Source organism: Schistocerca serialis, chromosome 1, assembly GCF_023864345.2.
Source record: "Schistocerca serialis cubense isolate TAMUIC-IGC-003099 chromosome 1, iqSchSeri2.2, whole genome shotgun sequence".
In the NCBI taxonomy this organism is placed as follows: Eukaryota; Metazoa; Arthropoda; class Insecta; order Orthoptera; family Acrididae; genus Schistocerca; species Schistocerca serialis.
Genome location: NC_064638.1, coordinates 919,504,606 through 919,525,593, shown reverse-complemented (window position 1 = coordinate 919,525,593; position 20,988 = coordinate 919,504,606). Strand labels below are relative to the sequence as shown.

Genomic DNA, 20,988 nt, shown 5'->3' with positions numbered 1-20,988 from the left:
CATACTGCTGATTACTGAAAAAAGTAATATAGAAAAATTTTATCTACAGCTCTTGGGAGTAAATCATAACCATTTTAAAATATTTATAATCCGTGTAGCGCCATCTTCTTAAAATTATAAATTGTTTCAGGTTTCCTGAGTACAGAAGATGAACAACTACCAGGAAACAATGGACTAAAAGATCAGTCCATGGCCTTCCGCTGGATACAAGCAAATATTGCATCCTTTGGAGGAAATCCAGCTAGTATTACAATAGCAGGTTCTTCAGCTGGAGCAGCTAGTGTCCATTTTCATTATCTTTCTTCCTGGTCTAGAGGTATGAATTGCATCTATATACATCTTCATCCTTTTTACTCTGTGAGCAACTTTCTGATGTGTGCAGGAGGAAAAAAGTCATGGGATACCTCCTAACATTGTGTCAGACCTCCATTTGTCCAGGGTAGTGCAGCAGCTCAATGTGGCATGGGCTCAACAAGTCATTGGAAGTCCCCTACAGAAATATGGAGCCATGCTGCCTCTATAGCCATCCCTAATTGTGGAAGAGTAGCTAGTGCAGGGCTTTGTGCATCAACTGATTGTTTGATTATGTCTAATAAATATTCAATGGGATTCTTGTCAGGTGATCTGGATGGACAGATCATTCACTTTAAATGCCTGAAATATTCTTCAAATCAATTTCAAACAATTGTGGCCCTGTGACATAATGCACTGTCATCCATAAAAATGTCATTGTTTTTGGGAACATGAATTCCATGAGTGGTTGCAGATGGTCTCCAACTAGCTAAACATAACCATTTCCAGTCAATGATCAGTGACCATGCCATGGCTTTCCAGTCAGTTAGGGTTGAACCGATATGGTCAGTAGCCCAGGAGAAATACTGCAGGTGATATTGTGCTGTTAACAAAGGCACTCCTGTTGGTCATCTGCTGCCACAGCATATTAATGTCAAATTTTGCTGCACTATCCTAATGGATACATTTGTCATACATCCCACATTGATTTCTTGCTTATTTCACTCAGTGTTGGTTGTCTGTTAGCACCAACAACTCTATGCAAAAGCCGCTGCGCTTGGTCGCTAACTGAAGGCCATCAGTCACTGTGTTGCCTGTGGTGACAGGTAATGCCTGATATTTGCTATTATCTGCACACTCTTGATTCTGTGGATTTTGAAATACTGAATCCCCTAACAATTTCTGAAATGGATTTGCCATGCCTCTAGCTCCAAGTACCCTTCTGCATTCACAGTCTGTTAATTCCCATCGTTAATTCACATCAGAAACCTTTTCACATGAATCACCTGACTGAAAATGACAGCTCCACCAGTGCACTGACCTTTTATACCTTGTGTACATGATACTACCACCATATGAGATTGTATGTTTTGCTATCCCATGACTTCTGCTACCTCAGTGTGCTGTGCACCACTAGAATCCCCCTACCCCTAACACTGCCTCTGTGTTTTATTTGTGGATTGAACATGAGGAGAATGATTGTCAGTAGGAATGCATCTCAGTATGGGCTAAAATTCTATGATCCTACCATCATGGATATTTTGTGAGATATGTTGCTTTGTCCTAAGAATATGTATCTTCAGAATTTTGGCAGTAGCTTCTCTATGATGGACATGCTTTTCTTATGTGTCTGACATTTGAGCTGGATGAGTGTGTCAGTGAAACTTGTGTGCTGAGTAAATGAAAAAATAAAAACAAACACTGTCTGAAGAGGCCTTGAAGGCTCAACAGTACTGATCAGCTGCTGTATCATCCTCAGCCCTTAGGCACCACTGGATAAGGATATGAAGGGGCATGTGGTCACACACCGGTCTCCCATCCACTGTCAGTTTTTATAACCAGTGCTGCTACTTCTCAGTAAAGTAGCTCCTCAATTGGCCTCACAAGGGCTGAGTGCACCCTGCTTGCCAATAGCACTCAGCAGACCTGGACAGTGAACCGCCCAAATGCTAGCCAAGCTCAACTGCACTTAATGTCATTATCTGATGGGAACCTGTGTTCCCACTGTGGCAAGGCCATTGGCACTGAGTAAATCAACCTGTGATGAAATGCAAATCCTTTCACTGTATGTCATCTGTTTCCCCTATTAATCATAACTTCCAAGAGCCCAAATTGCTGAGAAATTCTCACGAACAAATCAAATGAAAATTTTGTAAGCTACATTATTAATGGATGAACTACATTTCCTTACCTGTCTTTCCTCTACATAAAATTTAATTTTATATGAGAGTTCTAGTTTAAATTGATGTGATCCTGTGCATCTAAGCATTTTAAACTTGTGACTGTTTCCTGAAAATGACTGACTTTTACATAATAAATAATGAATTGGTCTTTACTTCTATCAATGCAAAATACATTCTATTTGTTTGAAAGGTGAAGTACAAATCCCAGTGCCAAATTTTGGTTCTCTACAGGTCTTCTTTTCTCTAAAACAATTTTCTGACATTGTGACTTTCCTATTTACAATTTCATCATTTGATACAACTCATATAACTTGCCATATTATCAACATAATATTTTACATATATTGTAAATGGCAATAGTCACATAATAGTTGTTCATAGTATCTCCAAAGCTACTTCTACATCTCACAATTTCTTCCAGTTCATTATGACATACTGAGTTCTGTTTTTAAGAAATTTTTGATCCAGTAAGAAGACTGATGTTATACTCTCTAAGCTAGAAATTTGTTTATTAGGGAGCGATGTAAAATGATGCAAAATGCCTCTGAGAAGATAATAAATGTGGCATTCATGGTGTTAACCTGGGTACTGCTATCTACTGTATTTTGTACTTCATGAGCAAACAGAATAGTCTGAATTTCACACCATCATTGCTTGTGGAATCTATGTTGGTTTTTATACATAAGATATCTTGTCTTCAAAAACAATAACATCTGAGCATAAAATATTCATATTACTAAATTTCACAACAAATTAACATCAATGCTATAGGCCTATTGACTACTCCTTTCCACAATATCTGTCTCTAATGACCTTGTCATCAATATGACATTAAATGCTAACTTCTTTCTTAAAATGGCAGTGCCTTGTAACTTGGTGCAATAGCTTGGAGTGCTTTCTTGCTCCATTGACCTATGATGATTTTCTGTTAAAACTTGAGCAAATTCTGTCACATAATCTGCATGGAACTGAACTTGTATTATGTCAAATCCAATGACTTTCCTCTATTGAACCATTTCAGTTGTTTTCAAATTCCATGACCGAGTGGTCAGCACAGCGGAATGCCATGCCAAGGGGTCTGGGTTTGATTCCTGGCTGGGGCATGAGATTTTCTTCACTCAGGGACTGGGTGTTGTCCTCATCATCATTTCATCCCCATCTCTGATGCGCAAGTCACCCAATGTGGCACTGAATGCAATAACTACTTGCCCTTGAGGCCAAACTTCCACAAATGGGGGACTCCCGGCCAACAATGCCATACACTCATTTTCCATGACCATGTATACCTTTGCCTTGTCTGTCATTTCAACACTGGTGGAACAACAAAAAATAAAATGTAGAGTAATAATCTTCAGTGAAACAATTTTGGAAGACAGAATGCAATGTTCCAGCCTTGACTTTATCATCCCCAATTTCAGTACCAGTGTGATCAATGATCAACTGATAAATGACTTTAATTCCTTTACTGACTCTACACTTCCTAAATTTTTCTGTGAATTGTGTAGTTAATACATCTTTCAAACTCATTTAATAGTTGTTCTATTGTTCCTCTTATGCTCATTTAGATGCTGTTCATCTTTTGTTTCACAAACATGTTTCAACTTTGCTTAAATCTCTGATTAAGCTCAGTATACATTTGTTGAAACTTCCTTCACAGCTATTGAACTGTGATGTGTCTTTCCCAAACCTCAGAATCTAAACATATCTCCTTTTTCACTGATTCATTCAGTCGCTATAATACATGGGGCAGGTGGCCTATAAAAGCAATGGGCCAAACAATATTTATCCCATGTTTGAACTTTATCTTCATGCAAGTTATTTCATGGTCAAATTCATACAAATTTTTTAGGGTATAAAAGAGTTCTTCACAGCAATAAATATTCTTCCACCACACTTCCAGCTTGTTCTTGAAAAATCTGTTTTATTTATAAGTTAAAGTTAGGCGGTCATTTACTTCAGATTTCAATATAGCTCCACAATCCAGACAGTAGGTATTTTTACATTTGCCCAGATATGTATTTTAATGTGTTGTGGAGATGCCCAGAAACTCATTTGATACTTCACCAACATTAATACACCTCCTTTATGCTCACATATAGTACTGCTAACAAAGGAAGGATGATTTATATTTTGTACTTCAAGTGAGTCCCTAAAAACTGACATGCAAACATTATTATTAGATGTTTCAGATGTCTGCCACTCATCATTCACTTGCTACATGTTGAAAGTGTGATTTACATTTATGAACTACCTTTCATACTAAGTTTAATACACATCAACATACCTGAAACTCTTGATCAGTTCCAGTACAGAGGCAAATTTTTGCATCTTCATGATAGCTAAAAACTTGGCCTTTGTTATTGATTGTGACACAAACACTTGTAGGTTAATTTACATTGTTCCACCACTGTACTTGAAGATTAGATTTACCTAAAGAATGGTGAGTGGTTAGTTGAGTGGTGTTTTGCACATTATTGTATGTGTCCAGCATTCCTTATAGTTTAGCATCTCTGTACTTAAGTCAACGTGACAATATCCTTTTGACAATTTTATGTCACATTAAAGCCCCTGATTTTCCAAATTTTGTAACATGTACTCTAAATCAGAAACAAAGTTGGATGTGTAACTATTGTCAAGTACATCAAGAATCAAACTGCTTCTTGAGGGGTATCTCTGTCATACTGTACTGTATATGCTCAATAGATGAAATTTCATTATTTTATAACCTTCTTGGTGATGCAACTTTAATGGCCAGCAGTGTAAATTAGTTTGGATAAAAGAAGTTCACTTATGAGTATCTGAAACCAACATATGCTGACATGAAAAGTTAGTTCTAGTGACAGATTAATCTGTAGCATAACCCAAGGTCTAGTTTAGGTTCAGAGTTTAACATTCGGTTCTGAGATGGTTAAGATAATAAAAACAAATGCAAAGTCTTAGTCGTGGTGACCAATTGAATAACTTCATAGCTCAATGTCTAGGTTAGCATCAGTAGTGATATTTTTGTTGTGAGTTGCAGAAGCCACTTAGCAATAATGAATAAACTTTTTTGTGGAGATGTATCGGATTGTAGTGCAGTCTGAGATATAGGTTATGTTGCATTGTGACAGTTTGTTTATGAGGTAGTGAAGACAGAAAATATGAACATGAAATATTGATCATGTCAGTGAAATGATAGACTGACCAGTATTGTAGCCAAAGTTGTAGGCCATGTTAGAATATGACATAAGGTTAAGAGATTGGGATGTCAACTAATATGAATGCAAATACTTGATTCTTGTGATAGATACATCCTTAGTATTGTCTGATGGCTGGGTTAAATTGAGAGGTGACAGTTCATTTGTGTGCTGTTAATACCAATAAATGTGAATACATAGGTTTGTTTGTCTTTCCCACTTGCATCTTATAGTGACATCATGGCATGTACAATGATGGTTCAAACTACAGTGTCATCACATACTGCCATTTCCACATGCTAATAACAAAATTTTAGTGGCACAGTTTACAATTTAATTTTAATTAAAAGTATCATATGGGCATACATAAATGTCTTCTTGCAGAAAGTTACATTAATCCTGTGTCAAGAGCTAAATAAGAGCAATGGAAAACTCAAATGTTGGGTGCAAATGTGGAGTATTTTCAAACACAACATATGAATATCCCTCATTATCCTGTACCCAGTTATAAGCTATCATGCTTTCTGCAAGTTAATCAAGATAAAATTTCATTAATTAATTTTGTCCTTAAGGACTCAGTAATACATACAACTGATGTTTGGACTTTCATATCCCAATAAAAGTATATTACTTCAGTCTGACATTATAATGCCACTAACAAACAGGAAGTTCTCCTGTGACTCCAAATTTTGGACTCTGAAATGCCTTTAAGATTAGATTATGCTGTCAAGGGCATACCCAGTGAGAGTCAAGGAAGAAAAGCTAGCACCAAACACCACCCTTCCTCCTTGGCCCCTCCAAAATGTTAGCTTTCCCAAAACGTTGGTACAAGTCCCCTTTTTGATTCCTTTCCCATCTTCTATTTTTCTCTGTTGAATGTAGGCCCATAGATCTTTCTGAGCACTTTCCTTTCAAGTGCACAAATGCTCTCTTCAAGTGTTTGTGAAGTCACCCATGTCTCACAGCCACATAACAGAACCGGTTTTACCAGTGCCATGTAAAGTTTGACCTTGCTGTTTTGTGAGACCAAGCATGACTTGAATTAGTAAATTCAGTAAATTCTTTAATCCCTTTTATATCCTTATTCCTATCTCTGAATTATTCGTTATCTCATTTCTCACTAAATCATACTGCATAACTATTCAGGATGTAATTACCAATTTAAATTTAAAATAGGAGATTATAATGCTGATATTTTATTCATAATTTTTAACATTTGTTGATGTGAATCAATAATGTAATTTCTGAACCTGTTTATTTTATTTTAGTATTACTTAAATCTCTCTTTGCAATTTGCTCAGCAGTGGTCTGAGCATGTGTCCCAGCAATAGATCATTCAAATTTGACACCTTGATCATCTATTTTCACATTTAATACAACCTTTAAGTCAGAATTAGTGGCATCTAGCTTGACATTTAACTCTGCATTCCTTTATGCTGACTGTCCCACTAAAGCATTTACTTCAGACCTAGCTTTGAGCATTTCCTCCACCTTTTGAGTTACTACTGACAACAGTTAAACAATAATAAGTTTACAATTGTTCTTTCCTAAATAAGGACAGTCACCAACATTTATTTAGAAAACTTCTACTAAAAATAATTAGCGTAATCTTCAATGAGCGCACATACTTCTCTCACATTTCAAGTTGTGTCCACTTGAGGGACTGTTCCCATGGCTAGTGCTCCAGAAATGGCCCATATTGCAGGCCAAGCATTGTTCAGATGGTTGGTGACTGCTGAAGAGGTGGTCTTTGCAAACTTCACTTGCAGCATTCAGGCAGTGGAAAGCATGGGAGGATATCACATATGATTCCAGAGGTTGCAGGAAGAGAATGGATCCCAGACTTCTCACTGTGTCTCCCTTCAGTCTCCAGCCTGACAATATGCAGTCCTCCTTTGCTCTAGTCACTCTGCCTTAATTGAGTCCTAATGGCTCCTCCCACCTGTTGGCAGCCGATCCACCTTCCCAAGACACATCCCATGTGTCTCTTGTCACAAAGTACATCATGATTTCTAATTTCTGCCTACAAGATTCTACTGTTAATACTTGAAAACTCCCTAATTGGATGCCTACTCATTACCCTACCCTCATTCCCTGTACAACCAGTGTCAGGAGTGAGATCTGACATACTGCATGATCAGTGAACAGTTACATTTTCACAATGAGTACTGCAGAAGGCATTTTTTCAGGGTTGATGATGTAGTAGGCCTGAGAGCAGCTTAACTATGGTGAGTTTCTGTCTCATGCTGGGTGTGGGCACACTAGCTGATGCTAAACATCCTGCTGACATGTCAAGCAAAGTCCAGTCTGGTGCACTGTTGCAACCCACCAGTAATGCCATGAGTCGAACATGCCAGGAAGTGATGCTGCATACCAACCACCCACCCACGCACACACACACACACACACACACACACACACACACACACACCATGTGCGAGCAGTGCCTGCCATGAGGGCCAAGTGGATGGGTGTGGTATACGGTCAACATTGACCAGAGACATTGCCCCAAGTTGCCTGCCTGTCATCCAGTGGCACCACCCCACCTATTGCTTCATAGCTGGGCCTGCCATCCCCACTGCCTTGCTGCCTCAATGCCACACATGTCAATGACCAACTTATCCACGCCATGGGCCATTCTGTTGCCACTGGTCATACTACAGCTTACCTGTCAGCAGCCATGCTGCTTTCTTACCACCTATCTGTCAATTTACATGACCATTGTGCACTTCTCTGCTCCACTTGTGAGTCAGGCTTCGATGCTGAGGCACCTCTTCCTCAGCGCCATTGCTGCCAACCTGTGGCCACTGAATCTATGCCATATCCGTGCTACATCCATGTTGGTGTTGTGTGCCTGCAGTCCATAGTCATCTATTTTTTGGGTACCTGGTTCTGGTACCAACTGACAATATGACAGTGGAGACGGTAGTAAAAGCCTATTTCAGTCACTTGGTATTGCCTTTTTGAAGCCCTGAGGTGATTCTGATAGACCAAGGAACAAAATTCATGTCTGCTTTATTTGTGAAAGTCTCTAAACTTTTGATCATTAAAAAGTGGAGAACATCCTCCTTCCACCTTAAAGCCAATGGCCATTTAGAATGGGTTCAGAAAATGATTGTTAAAAGGTTATCTTACTATGTGAACAAGGCACATAGTGATTGGGATCAATATCTGCCATACATCTTGTCTGCTTTTAAAAGTAGGATCCATGAGTCGGTGCTACACACACCATATGAGTCAGTATAAGGACACACAATGAATTCTCCCTTTGAGTTAAGTAAGTTGCTACCAGGTGTTTATTTGGGTGAGGTGGAGAGTTTAACAAGACAATTGAAGTTGATATTGAAGAATTTTAAAAGTAATACTGAGACTGGTTGAGAGAAGTCACAAAGGTACAGTGTTACTGCCCAACTGACAGGGTAACAGGGTCGTTTGTGAAATCCTGTGATCAAAAAAGTGAAAATAAAATTTTCCCTGCTCTGTGAAGGGCCATACCTATTACCCATTTGATGTACATAGTTGACATGGAAATGCAGGTGACAGACCACTCTGTAATCAGCCACTTAGCTAATTTGATGCCTTATTGTAAAAAAGCTATGTCATACTCACCTGTTATATTGGTAGAACCACTGCAACTCAAACACGGTACTGTGAATTTGTTTCACATCTCTTCCTTTTGCAACATTAATATTAGTATTATCCCAGCCCCCCCCCCCCCTCCCCCCTTGAAGCTCAGATACTGGATACATTCTTATAATACTTTCATTACTAGAATGTGAAGAAACTGCTATTAGAGAATGATAGGTTTTGCATTAACTGCAGACCTCTAATTTTCTTCAGCTCAGAAATAAGCTGAGCCATGAGGAAGACACAAATGGCCTTCTGTTACTAATTACTCAGTTACCCTTGTCTATCTGCATTGTAATTTTTGCTAACCAATGTTATCTATTGATCAAATGGTATAAAATCACAAAAAATCAGCACATGAATTTGTTATTCTGTCTCTTGAGAAGATTGGCAATGTTTGTGATTGTTAGCAAGGTTGTAAATCGAATTTATACAGGTAATTTCATGCTTTTGTTATTGCACATACTATAATTTTTTGTGTCATTTGTCGCAGTTTATTATGTAATGCGAGGTGCTCACATTTGTACATACTGGACCCCAGTAAAAACAAATTACATGATTACCTAATTGCAACAGATTACCACATTTGTATTTTTAAAATTTTCTAATACACAAAGAGAAGATGGCTTGATAGAAGAATTTCTGAAAGTATAATCTATTCTACATATAATGGGATAAAAAAGACTGCTTCAAACTGAGTTTCATGATCTTTCTAACTGTTAAATCATTTGTTCTTAGACATTTGTTGTTGCAGTCATAATAACATAAACATATTGATGATACTTTAAAATGCAGCTGCCAAATTGCCATCAAAGCTAACCAAAGGTTGGGAATGGTTGGTGGCATAATGAAGTTGAAATGATGTTATCTTAATGGGATGGGAAAAAGAGCTGTCATTCAAGGATTTATGAAGTAAAAAACTTATGTTGTTCATATAGCAGAATAAATATTAACTTAAAAAGCTCACCACCTGCTGCATGGGCTGTCCATTAAGATTCATAAGGATTTTGTACTGTCACAAATTAATTAATTTTCACAAACATATCTAAACATTTCACATGGGTGGTATCTTAGGGTGGTAGTTAGGACAAGACCCAGTGGTGGAGGTAAAATTCCATTTACAGCATTAGTTATCCACTCACTTTGGTAATTTATTTGAACTATATCAGGATTTATTGCCTTTATTAATAAACTGTAAACATTCATTAGGCATAAGAGGAAGTAATGTATTAATTTTATAGTATAGTGGTTTATACAATAATGAAAAAATACACAAAACCATACAAATACATTAATAAACCATATAAGATTATAAGGAAGCTTAACAACATGGCATTAACTGGTTTACTTAGTCACAAGTAATAGCTGCTTAAAATAAAAAGATGAAATTACCCACAATTTAACACATCTATGTATGTATATTTTCTAGCTGTTTGACAGATCAACTTTGCTACATTACTGTCAAAAAAATCATTAACTGAAAGTAGAGGTTGCAGACTTAGAGTATTATGAACTGTTGTTCTGAATCTGTGGTGTCTATTGACAGCCACCATGTCAATAGGTGTCCATTCGAGCTAGTTTCTTTGCCTATAACTTAGTCAGTGACCATATTGCTTACTTAAATGAGCATCCTGTTATTCTGCTCTAAGTTGTGTGTAATAAAAGTGTACTTCAATCAGAAGTATGGAATCATTTTATTCTCCATTGGATGTAGTGCCACTTCCTTTCATGAGCCATTGGCGTAAACAGTTATGAACAATGGGCTGGTTTAATACCAATGTTCTGTCAATGCTGTCCATGCCAGATGAAATGAGTGTGACACAATCACATTACTCTGTGCAACTGCAGCCACAAAATCATCTTGTCTTGCTGCCAAACACACCAGCACATGAACTTAACCCTTGTGACACAATACTACCATGGTGGGAATGTCACGCCATGCTGCCGACTCCAGATGCCACTTTCTCTGGCAACTACAGATTTACATTCACTTCACCATATGGACTTACACAGATCAAACATGAATATTTCTCACTCCCAAACTCCAGCTAGTATGTGATCTGTATTTCACACAAGAACGCATGTCATTCTGTAGAGTGCACAGATCCTTCACATTTGTGTTTTCAGACAGCTACTGGCATTACATCCACGCCAGTCATCCCAACTTCTACACCTACCACACTGTATGTATCATGCAGACAAACCACCTCCCACACTGTCGCTAAGACCTCTGGCAATGCCATGCCTGGGACTCTGCTCCTACACTCTGTTCACTGCACTTCACCTAACACTCTCACCACCTGGCTCATCTAAATATGCCAGCACATGGGACATTATTATCGAGCACCTGTCTCATTCACCAGAGGACACAATTTGTCATATCATACATGAATAACAGCTGGGCAACAAATCACTGTCATAGCTCTGGCACAGATTGCATGCCCTCATTGACCTTGAAGTGCTTCAGAAAATGGCAGTATGGACTGTATGGACATTGTGGGTGGTGAAGTTACTCAGAAGCTGCAACTACAACTACTTTTCCATGTCAGTGAGCCTTCGGAGGCCCAGCTTCACCTTGCTGGTCAAGTATACCACATGATATGTCTCTGCCAGCTCCTGCCCCAGCGAGTCGCCCTGCATCAGACATAGCTAGCAACAGTGTTTCAGCCACCCCCCCTCCCTAACACGCCAAGGGGTGCACAAGATCACATGTAACACTAGACAGTACCATGCTGCCACCAGGGAGGCAGTTGTTAGCTATAGCAGCTCAGGACCACCAGCCTGCCCCCTCCACTAGCGAGTGGTCCGTTCACTAGTAGTGACGTATAGTGCAGCAGACAGCACAAGCCATTACCTTTGCACACCACACCCTGTCTATACAATATGCTGATTCCACATGACATTTGGCGACACTGCAATAAATTGTTAATCTCCTTGCACATGCAACCCAAAGTTGCTGTGCAGGTCAGTCAAGGTGTATGATCCTGCATCACTGCAACAGAATGCTGCATCCGAGATCATTCATAATTCCCTGTGTCTTCACCTCTGACAGACCTTACATGCTTGAACTAGCTACTCATATGCTGTTCCTTCTTGACACAGGTATCAATTCAAGTGTCATCCCTCTCTACATTGCCCTTTTAGTCGTCTACCAATCCTGATGTTTCTATGAGCAGCTGAGAGCTCCGATATCACAGTCCGTGGGGCCACTGATCTTCAGTTTCAGCTTCAGCCTGAGCTTCAGTTCTCTTGGATGTTCCCACATTGTCAGTGCGGATGGCCCAGTCCTTGTGATTGATTTCCTTAGTCATTTCAGTCTCCCACCAGACCTTCATGCAGCTGACTTACTTCACCACACTTTGGGCATGCACATTCCCAGTTCCTTCCCCTCTGTGCCTGCTTCACCTGTGGTTCACAGTGTCCTTCTCATCTGTGCTTCTTCCAAGTGTTCCCACCTGACTGCTTCTCTTGTTATGTCCCTCGCCAGTCTCTTGATTCAGTACCAAGAAGTAGATGCTTTATGTGCCAGTAATAGCATCCTCCATCAGCTGATCACCAACACATTGGCCAACTTGGCATGTCGCTCTCAGCACAGTCGATGCCATCACTGCTTTGCACCCGACTTCCATCAAGGGTCCTGACAACTCACCTGCCCTTCTTCTTTGCCAGCCTTGCTGACAACACACAAGATCAGTAACTCTCATTTCCCTTGTGTTTTGTGTGACATTCCTCTTCTGCCTCATAGGACACAGTGCTAACCCATCCAGCATCTCTGAACCAGGCATTGACATGATAACTAATAGTACCCTTCCACAGCTTAAATACCATGGGAGGTCCTGTCATCTGTTACAGAGCTAGATCCTTACTGATAAGAAAGTATGTCATGCAAAGTCTGCTGTGCCCATCTGATAGCAATTGGTCATCCCCAGTTCACCTGGTTCCTAATAAAAATGATACCTTTCGGTTATGTGGAGATTATTGCCAACCACCTCCCAGCATCCCACTAGTGCTGATGATAACAACATCTCCACATTCTTCAACACCAATGGCTGCCTTACAGTCTCCATTCCTCTCAACCAGCAACCTTCTCTGGCTCAGGGTCATCTCATACCCTTGCCCCACGCAGGTTGCTCATTTCACCTGCCACCTGGCTACAAGAATATCATCTCCTCCATCAGTGTTGAAGCATCACCCTCCATGAGAAATGCTCCAACCATGCCTTCCATCATGGCCAACCATGCTATGACTAGCAACGTTGTTGTACTGACTTCCTGCCAACTGCTTACTCCAACCATTGCCCAATGCATCTGTGGTTGTCATCCTCCCCCATGCTCCACCTCTACACTGTTGGGGGGAGGGGGGGGGGGGGGGGGGGGGGCAGGGGAGTCCTCTGCGGTGAACTATCAACAGCGGCACCATCAATAGCTGTCCATTCTTTGAGCTAGATTCTTTAACTTAATTGGTGGCCACATTGCTTACATGTATGTTCTTCCTGTTATTCTGTTCCAAGTTATGTGTAATAAAAGTGTACATCAATCATAAATGTGGATTCATTCTGATGTCCACTGGGTGAAGTGCATAAATAGCCACAAACCTCTCCAGTGGCAAGGATTGTAATTCAAGACACAAGTTAAACTTTTCCACCACTGTCACAGGAGATCTATCACCTGTTTTGATAGCTGGGGATGTCTGCATTTCACTTTTTATGAGTGTTGTAACAGAATTTCATACCTAACATAAAAGGTTTGCTGACTTTCTTTTACATAACTGAAACTGATTAAAGCACATTGACTGAGAACATTCATAAGCTTTACCTAGAGGAAGGGAAGACATGTTTACAACTGTCCTGATTTTTACTTAATGTTATTATCCCAACTGCCTTCTTCTGGAGTGATAGAGCACTCTTACATTCAGCTACATTGCTTCACTACTATAATATGTATGTGATGTGAGTATGAAAGAATGCACAGTGCACTGTTGAAAGATATGGCATTATTATTAAATACCCTATTTTTGTTGAGGGAAATACTACATATGAAAGTTTTCCACATACATCTGCAATGTGTTCTTTCCAGGTGACTCTGTTGACAATTATGAAATCAAGGAGTTTCACAGCACATACATTATACTAGAATCAAATGTCACCAAGAATACATAATTTTTCTTATGACTTATCTTCATTTATTTATATTTATTTATTTTTATTTATTTATTTATTTTATTTATTTATTTATTTATAATGTACAAACAACATGATCTTCCCATTACAGACCAGATCATTTACAAGTATTAGAAATAAGAGAAGCCTAAGTACAGATCCTTGGGCACACAATATTCCAGATTGAATTCCCAGGACATTTTTTTGGGCAGATACAACCTGTCTCTAGTTTTATATCTAGGATCTTCATCTACATCTACATACATACTCCGCAGTCCACCATACGGTGTGTGGTGGAGGGTACCTCATACCACAACTCGCATCTTCTCTCCCTGTTCTACTCCCAAACAGAACGAGGGAAAAATGACTGCCTATATGCCTCTGTATGAGCCCTAATCTCTTTTATCTTTGTGGTCTCTCCGCCAAATGTAAGTTGGCGGCAGTAAAATTGTACTGCAGTCAGCCTCAAATGCTGGTTCCCTAAATTTCCTCAGTAGCAATTCATGAAAAGAATGCCTCCTTTCCTCTAGAGACTCCCACCTCAGTTCCTGAAGCATTTCCATAACACTCGTGTGATGATCAAACCTACCAGTAACAAATCTAGCAGCCCGCCTCTGAATTGCTTCTATGTCCTCCCTCAATCCAACCTGATAGGGATCCCAAACACTCAAGCAGTACTCAAGAATAGGTTGTATTAGTGTCTTATAAGCATCTCTTTTACAGATGAACCACATCTTCCCAAAATTCTACCAATGAACCAAAGATGACTATCCGCCTTCCTCACAACTGGAGTCCATTACATGCTTGTCCCACTTCATATTGCTCCGCAATGTTATGCCCAAATATTTAATCAATGTGACTGTGTCAAGCGCTACGCTACTAATGGAGTATTCAAACATTACAGGATTCTTTTTCATATTCATCTGCATTAATTTACATTTATCTATATTCACAGTTAGCTGCCATTCTTTACACCAATCACAAATCCTGTCCAAGTCATCTTGTATCCTCCTACAGTCACTCAATGATGACACCTTCCCATACACCACAGCATCATCAGCAAACAGCCGCACATTGCTATCCACCCTATCCAAAAGATCATTTATGTAGACAGAAAACAACAGCGGACCTACCACACTTCCCTGGGGTATTCTAGATGATGTCCTCAACTCCGACGAACACTCACCATCGAGGACAACATACTGGGTTCTATTACTGAAGAAGTCTTCGAGCCACCCACATATTTGGGAACCAATCCCTTTCGCTCGTATCTTAGTTAGGAGTCTGCAGTGGGGCACCAAGTCAAACGATTTCCGGAAGTCAAGGAGTATGGCATCTGTCTGATACCCTTCATCCGTGGTGCGCAGATATCATGTGAAAAAAGGGCAAGCTGCATTTCGCAGGAGGGATGCTTTCTAAAGCTGTGCTGATGCATGGACAGAAACTTCTCTGTCTCAAGGAAATTCATTATATTTGAACGGAGAATATGTTCGAGAATCCTGCAACAAATCTATGTTAAGGATATTGGTCTGTAATTTTGAGGATCCGTCCTTCTACCCTTCTTATATACAGGCATCACCTGCGCTTTTTTCCAGTCACTCAGGACTTTCCGTTGGGCAAGAGATTCATGATAAATGCAAGCTAAGTAAGGAGCCAATGCAGTAGAGTACCCTCTGTAAAACTGAATTGGAATCCCATCAGGACCTGGCAATTTATTTATTTTCAACCCATTCAGTTGCCTCACAACCCCAGGGATGTCTATCACTATGTCCTCCATATGGGAATCTGTACAAGACTCAAACAGCAGTATGTTTGTATCAGGATAACACTAGCACCGTACCACTTCAGCTAGGAGTAATGTTCCAGCACATGACTTAACTTCACAAACTTTTAATGTTATACATTATTTTTCTTCATATACTTTCATTATCTTTCTTACCAGTACAAATATTGCAGAAGTGGCAGACTGTGCTTTTGAAAATCCGTGTTGTGTATTGTGAAATATGCTGCTATCTTCAAGGTAGATGAAAAACTTACGTTTTGTTACAGATTCTGTCACTTTAACCCAAAAAGGAGCTTTGGTATTGATCTACAATCTGACTTTTTAGTTGATCATCTTTTGTTAAACATATTATACAACCTATTTTTAAAAAGGGTAGGAAAGCAGAAAAGGAAATTACTTATTTATCATTGGTGCTGACATTTCTGCAATTTCAAAAATTATGTTCCTTGGTATAACACATGAAATTTAGGAATATTGTCCTGTTTGTGCTAAAAATCCAGGACGCGTCATGTCAGGTCTGATTTTCAAACCTATAATACAGAGAAATATTTGTACCAATTACAAACATGTTGTGTTTACATTCTTTCTCCATGTGCCACTCATAATACATGCAGTTTCATTGTTACTGTCAGGCAGATATCACTGATTATTTGACAAGTAACTTTCTTGTAGTTATTCATTTTGTACAAATATTTGAACATGAACATTTTTTTTTAAATTTGAGTGTGGCTGTTCCTTATTAGTTCCAGTTGTTAGCAAACAACTAATTTTGGAGTTTTTATATGTTTTTTAAATGATGGTGACAAGTGGTTGACTGATATATGAGCAGTGGCTTTATTTCCAAGGAAAGAAAGTGGATTATAAGGATCATTTCTAAAGATAATTTAAGTGATGGTTTTCAGTGGAAGTGTTGTATTAAAGGAAAGAATTGATGTGACAGATAGGTCTCAATAAGGGAAATGCTTGGCTTGCTGGTCGCAGATTATCAGTGACCATTATTGTGTGAATGACTTTGGGAATCCCTATATACCAGTAGTGGATTAGAGGGACTATAGCAGAGATGTTTGTACCTCTGAATACTTACAGAAAAAATGATAACTCAAGAGCAAAAATGTTATTTGATGACTGATAATTCCCTGTTATGAAAAAGTAAATGTGGCAGCATGAGTATGTTATGAAGTGGGTAGATAATCAGTGCTTTTCAAAGAGGCAATGTTAAATATCTTTTTTCATAGTATGAAAGAGAATTCAGAGAAGGTACTGCTGTGTCTCAAAAAGAGAACTTATTTCCAGTCACTCACAGCTATAGTTTGGAGGCATCACTTTGTAAACTTTAGTCTATTTCCTCCTATTGCTCATGTATTAACTCTTTCTCATAAGCTAAAGTGTATTATGAGAAAAATACTTATGTGTTCTTTTATTTTCCCACTGCTAATTCAAAGTTCGTTTTATAATAATTTTCTATCAAATATTATTAAACTGTTATTACTTGTCGTGAATGAAAATTAATACTACATCAGTATCAGTAATTTGCTAATTCCGTACTTATTTCATAAACGCAATTTAATGTTATATGACCATTGAATATCCATGTTAACCTAAGTTTCTTAGCATGTTGTTTGTTATTATATGTTATCATCCATTCAAGATATTTTAATGACATTGTAATAACAGATTATAAGATTCAGTGATTCCAAAGGTTGACCATTCATTGGCAGAACACTTACCTCTAAGTAAATTACAGTAAATGAAAATCAGTACAGAGATCATACTCATCACTGATATAAATTGTAGAGGATCATACTACACTCCAAGAAAGCAAATATCAATATTGATGATTAATGTTCATGGTGTTTATTTTTATTATTTGTGAGCTAATTAAAACTATAATATGAATGAGTTATGAGAGATCTAAAATGAAAGGATTTTTATTTGAAACCTGTCTTAACCAATTATTGTAAGCATATTATGAAAAGGACAGTTGCTGCTCACCATACAGTAGAGATGCTGAGTTGCAGAAAGACATAACAAAAAGACTATCGGAAAGTTAGCTTTCAGCCAGCAAGCCCTCAGTCAAAAATAAAGTTAATGCCTACACCATTTATTAGTTTTGTGTTCATATTCAGAAGGTTCTTCCATCTTTTAGTAATTTTTAAAGAATATAATTTTTATTTCTGAATAGAATGGTGAAATTTACTTACTAATATTTTGAAAAGGTTTGTTTCAGAGGGGTATGTCATTTAGTGGATCAGCCCTTGTTCCATGGGCAATTGCAGAAGGTCAGCGAGAAAAAGCTGATAAACTTGCTAGTCTTGTGGGATGTAAAACACATTCCTCTAAAGAAATACTGGAGTGTTTAAGAACTAGACCAGCAAGGCAATTAGTTGAGATGACACAACATTTTCAGGTACTGCAGAACATACATTTTTATCTAAAGCTCAAGACTGATAGATTAACATGTCACGCTTCTTAACACCTCCACTTTCAGAGCAATTTTGTTACTGAAAATAGTATTTCATAACAAAGATAACAAACTAGATTAACATGTCATGTTTCTTAACACCTCCATTTTTTGAGCAATTTTGTTACTGGAAATAGTATTTCATAACAAAGATAACAAACATTCTAGATGTGTGACTATGTCACAATGATAAGTATTCAGACTTTCTGGCCATTAGCAATAGTGACAAAAAGCTGGAAAATATTACAGTGATTTGATCATGCACCAATAACACTTTTGACAACAGCCACAGAACTCCCTTTTTTGTTTGTGTGATGCTTCTATAAATTGATTACACCTTAAGAAAAAAAATAATGGAAGTCCAAACTGATGAGAAGACTTCCTAGTGGCAGGGGAATTTTGTTGCATACTTTCAGTCAGTAATAGCATATTGAATAATGGAAATGAGCGTACGGCATTGTGGGCCGGGAGTCCCCCATTCGGGGAAGTTCGGCCGCCGAGGGCAAGTACTTATTGCATTCAACACCACATTGGGCGACTTGTGCGCCATAGATGGTGATGAAATGATGATGATGACAACACAACACCCAGTCCCTGAGCAGAGAAAATCTCCTGCTCCAGCCAGGAATCAAACCCGGACCCCTTGGCATGGCATTCCGCCACGCTGACCACTCAGCTAACAGGGGCAGACCATATTGAATAATGTTCCGGCATAACTCATATTTAAGGAAGAAAGCCTTCAGTTCTCAGAAATGTGCCGTAAAAATGATATGTGGTGTTCACCCATGATCACCATGTAGACACCTGTTTTAGGAGCTAGGTGTTTTGACTACTGCTCCACACTGTATTTATTCCCTCATGAAGTTTGTTGTAAATAATCCACTACAGTTCAAAAGGAACAATGATGTATATAATTATAATACTAGAAGATAAAATGACTTTCACTGTGCCACATTAAGGTTGTCTTTGGCAGAAAAAGAGTTTCACATTGCTACAACCAAAATTTTTAATCACTTACCCAATGATATTAAATGTCTGGCAGACAGCAAAGTAAAATTTGAAAACAAATTGAAAAAGTTTCTTCTTGAAAACTTCTTATGTTCCATAGAAGAATTTCTATAGCTGTAATGTGTAATAGGTTTTTGCTAGGAATTACTAACTCACAAAAATAACTTGTAAAAAATTAGTAGCCACATTAACAAAATAAATTGTAATGTGAGTATGAAATGACTCATTCTGCACTAGTATGGATCATTGTGCAAATGATCCATCAAACATGAAACTAATTAACTAACTATTTGGGGATAAATACAAAAGATACACTGAATCATGCCCACAAAACTAAAAATTAAATTTTGTTATAGGTTAGAATGCTGTTGAGTCAATATGTTCATAAACTGAACAAATATAAATGTCTTAATTGTACCCTCCAACTGTCTTGCATCATTTTACAGTCTTCAGACTGAAAATATGTTCTTCACAATACCATCCTTTTTACAAAACAACCTGGTTTTTAGCACTCTGCTTATCAAGATGATCTTAGTTTATTTTTTATGGACTCTTGCAAGGATCTGTACGGATCAGGCCATAGGGGTATACCCCTGCACTTGTTGAAAGTTTACTTATCTCCTTTTTTGTCTAAGAGATGGATACATGCTGAATGTCATTCTGCCAGTTCTCCATGCATCCTCAATGATGTCATCTTTTACATCTATAGTACTTTTGTTCACCACTTTTAGCAGTTCTGCTATCTTGTTGAAGACAATTCCTCCTCATTATCCACCATTGTACCATGAAGCCCTCCTCCTCATACAAAACCACTGACCACCTTCACCAGTAAGCCAGGAAAGCAGCCCACATGAGGTACTATCAGCCAGACACGACAGACCTATTATTTATAAATTTAGCTCCCTATCTCATCCCAATATGTGACAGACAGAGCCTGATTGCTTAAAAGTAGGTCGAGGCAAGACAAGTCATTTGTGGGACACGTACTTCTGATAAAAAGGACACTTCCTGAAATTGTAGTTACTATGATACAACCAGAGGTATGATCCATCTAAGCAAGCATAAATACATCCTAGCATTAAAAATTATTTGTGAAACTAGTGGTAACCAGAGTCACATTATTGTTTGTACATTAATTAGCCAGAGTGTTATGAACATTTGCTAATAACATGTTGAGCTATCAATTGCTATAAAAACATCTTCTGCCTGTTGTGAAATTGGTTTTGAAGTTGGCAATATACACTGACAAAAAAATCACAACACCAAGAAGGAGTTGTCAAACATAACAAAAGTTGGTACCGATTTTTCTACTTCTAACAGATGATGTCTATTCAGATTTTGCACCATTTGAATAAGAGTGTCACTAGTAGCACCACTACGAGAGGATAAAAGTCAGGTTTGCTTTAAATGCATGCTGTAATGATTGTGAGCTTTAGTTATCTCTTGAGAATGGACTTGGTCAGTTGATGTTAGTCAAGAATGCCTTTAAGGCAACAAAGACACCAGTATTAACAATTCGCACAGTTTGAATGATGTCATGTACAAGGGCTCTAAGAAGCTAGATTTTCTTTCTGCAATAC

The 20,988-nt window shown here is 38.4% G+C and overlaps 1 protein-coding gene across 1 annotated transcript in view; it reads left to right on the top strand.

Moving 5' to 3' along the window:
• LOC126448043 (venom carboxylesterase-6-like) overlaps positions 1–20,988 on the top strand; it is a 199,496-nt gene that overhangs the window by 57,056 nt on the left and 121,452 nt on the right. Inside the window, exons 4-5 of the mRNA XM_050090994.1 lie at positions 131–316; positions 18,156–18,346. Of these exons, the coding sequence (XP_049946951.1) occupies positions 131–316; positions 18,156–18,346 (377 nt within the window). The remainder of the gene's footprint in view (positions 1–130; positions 317–18,155; positions 18,347–20,988) is intronic.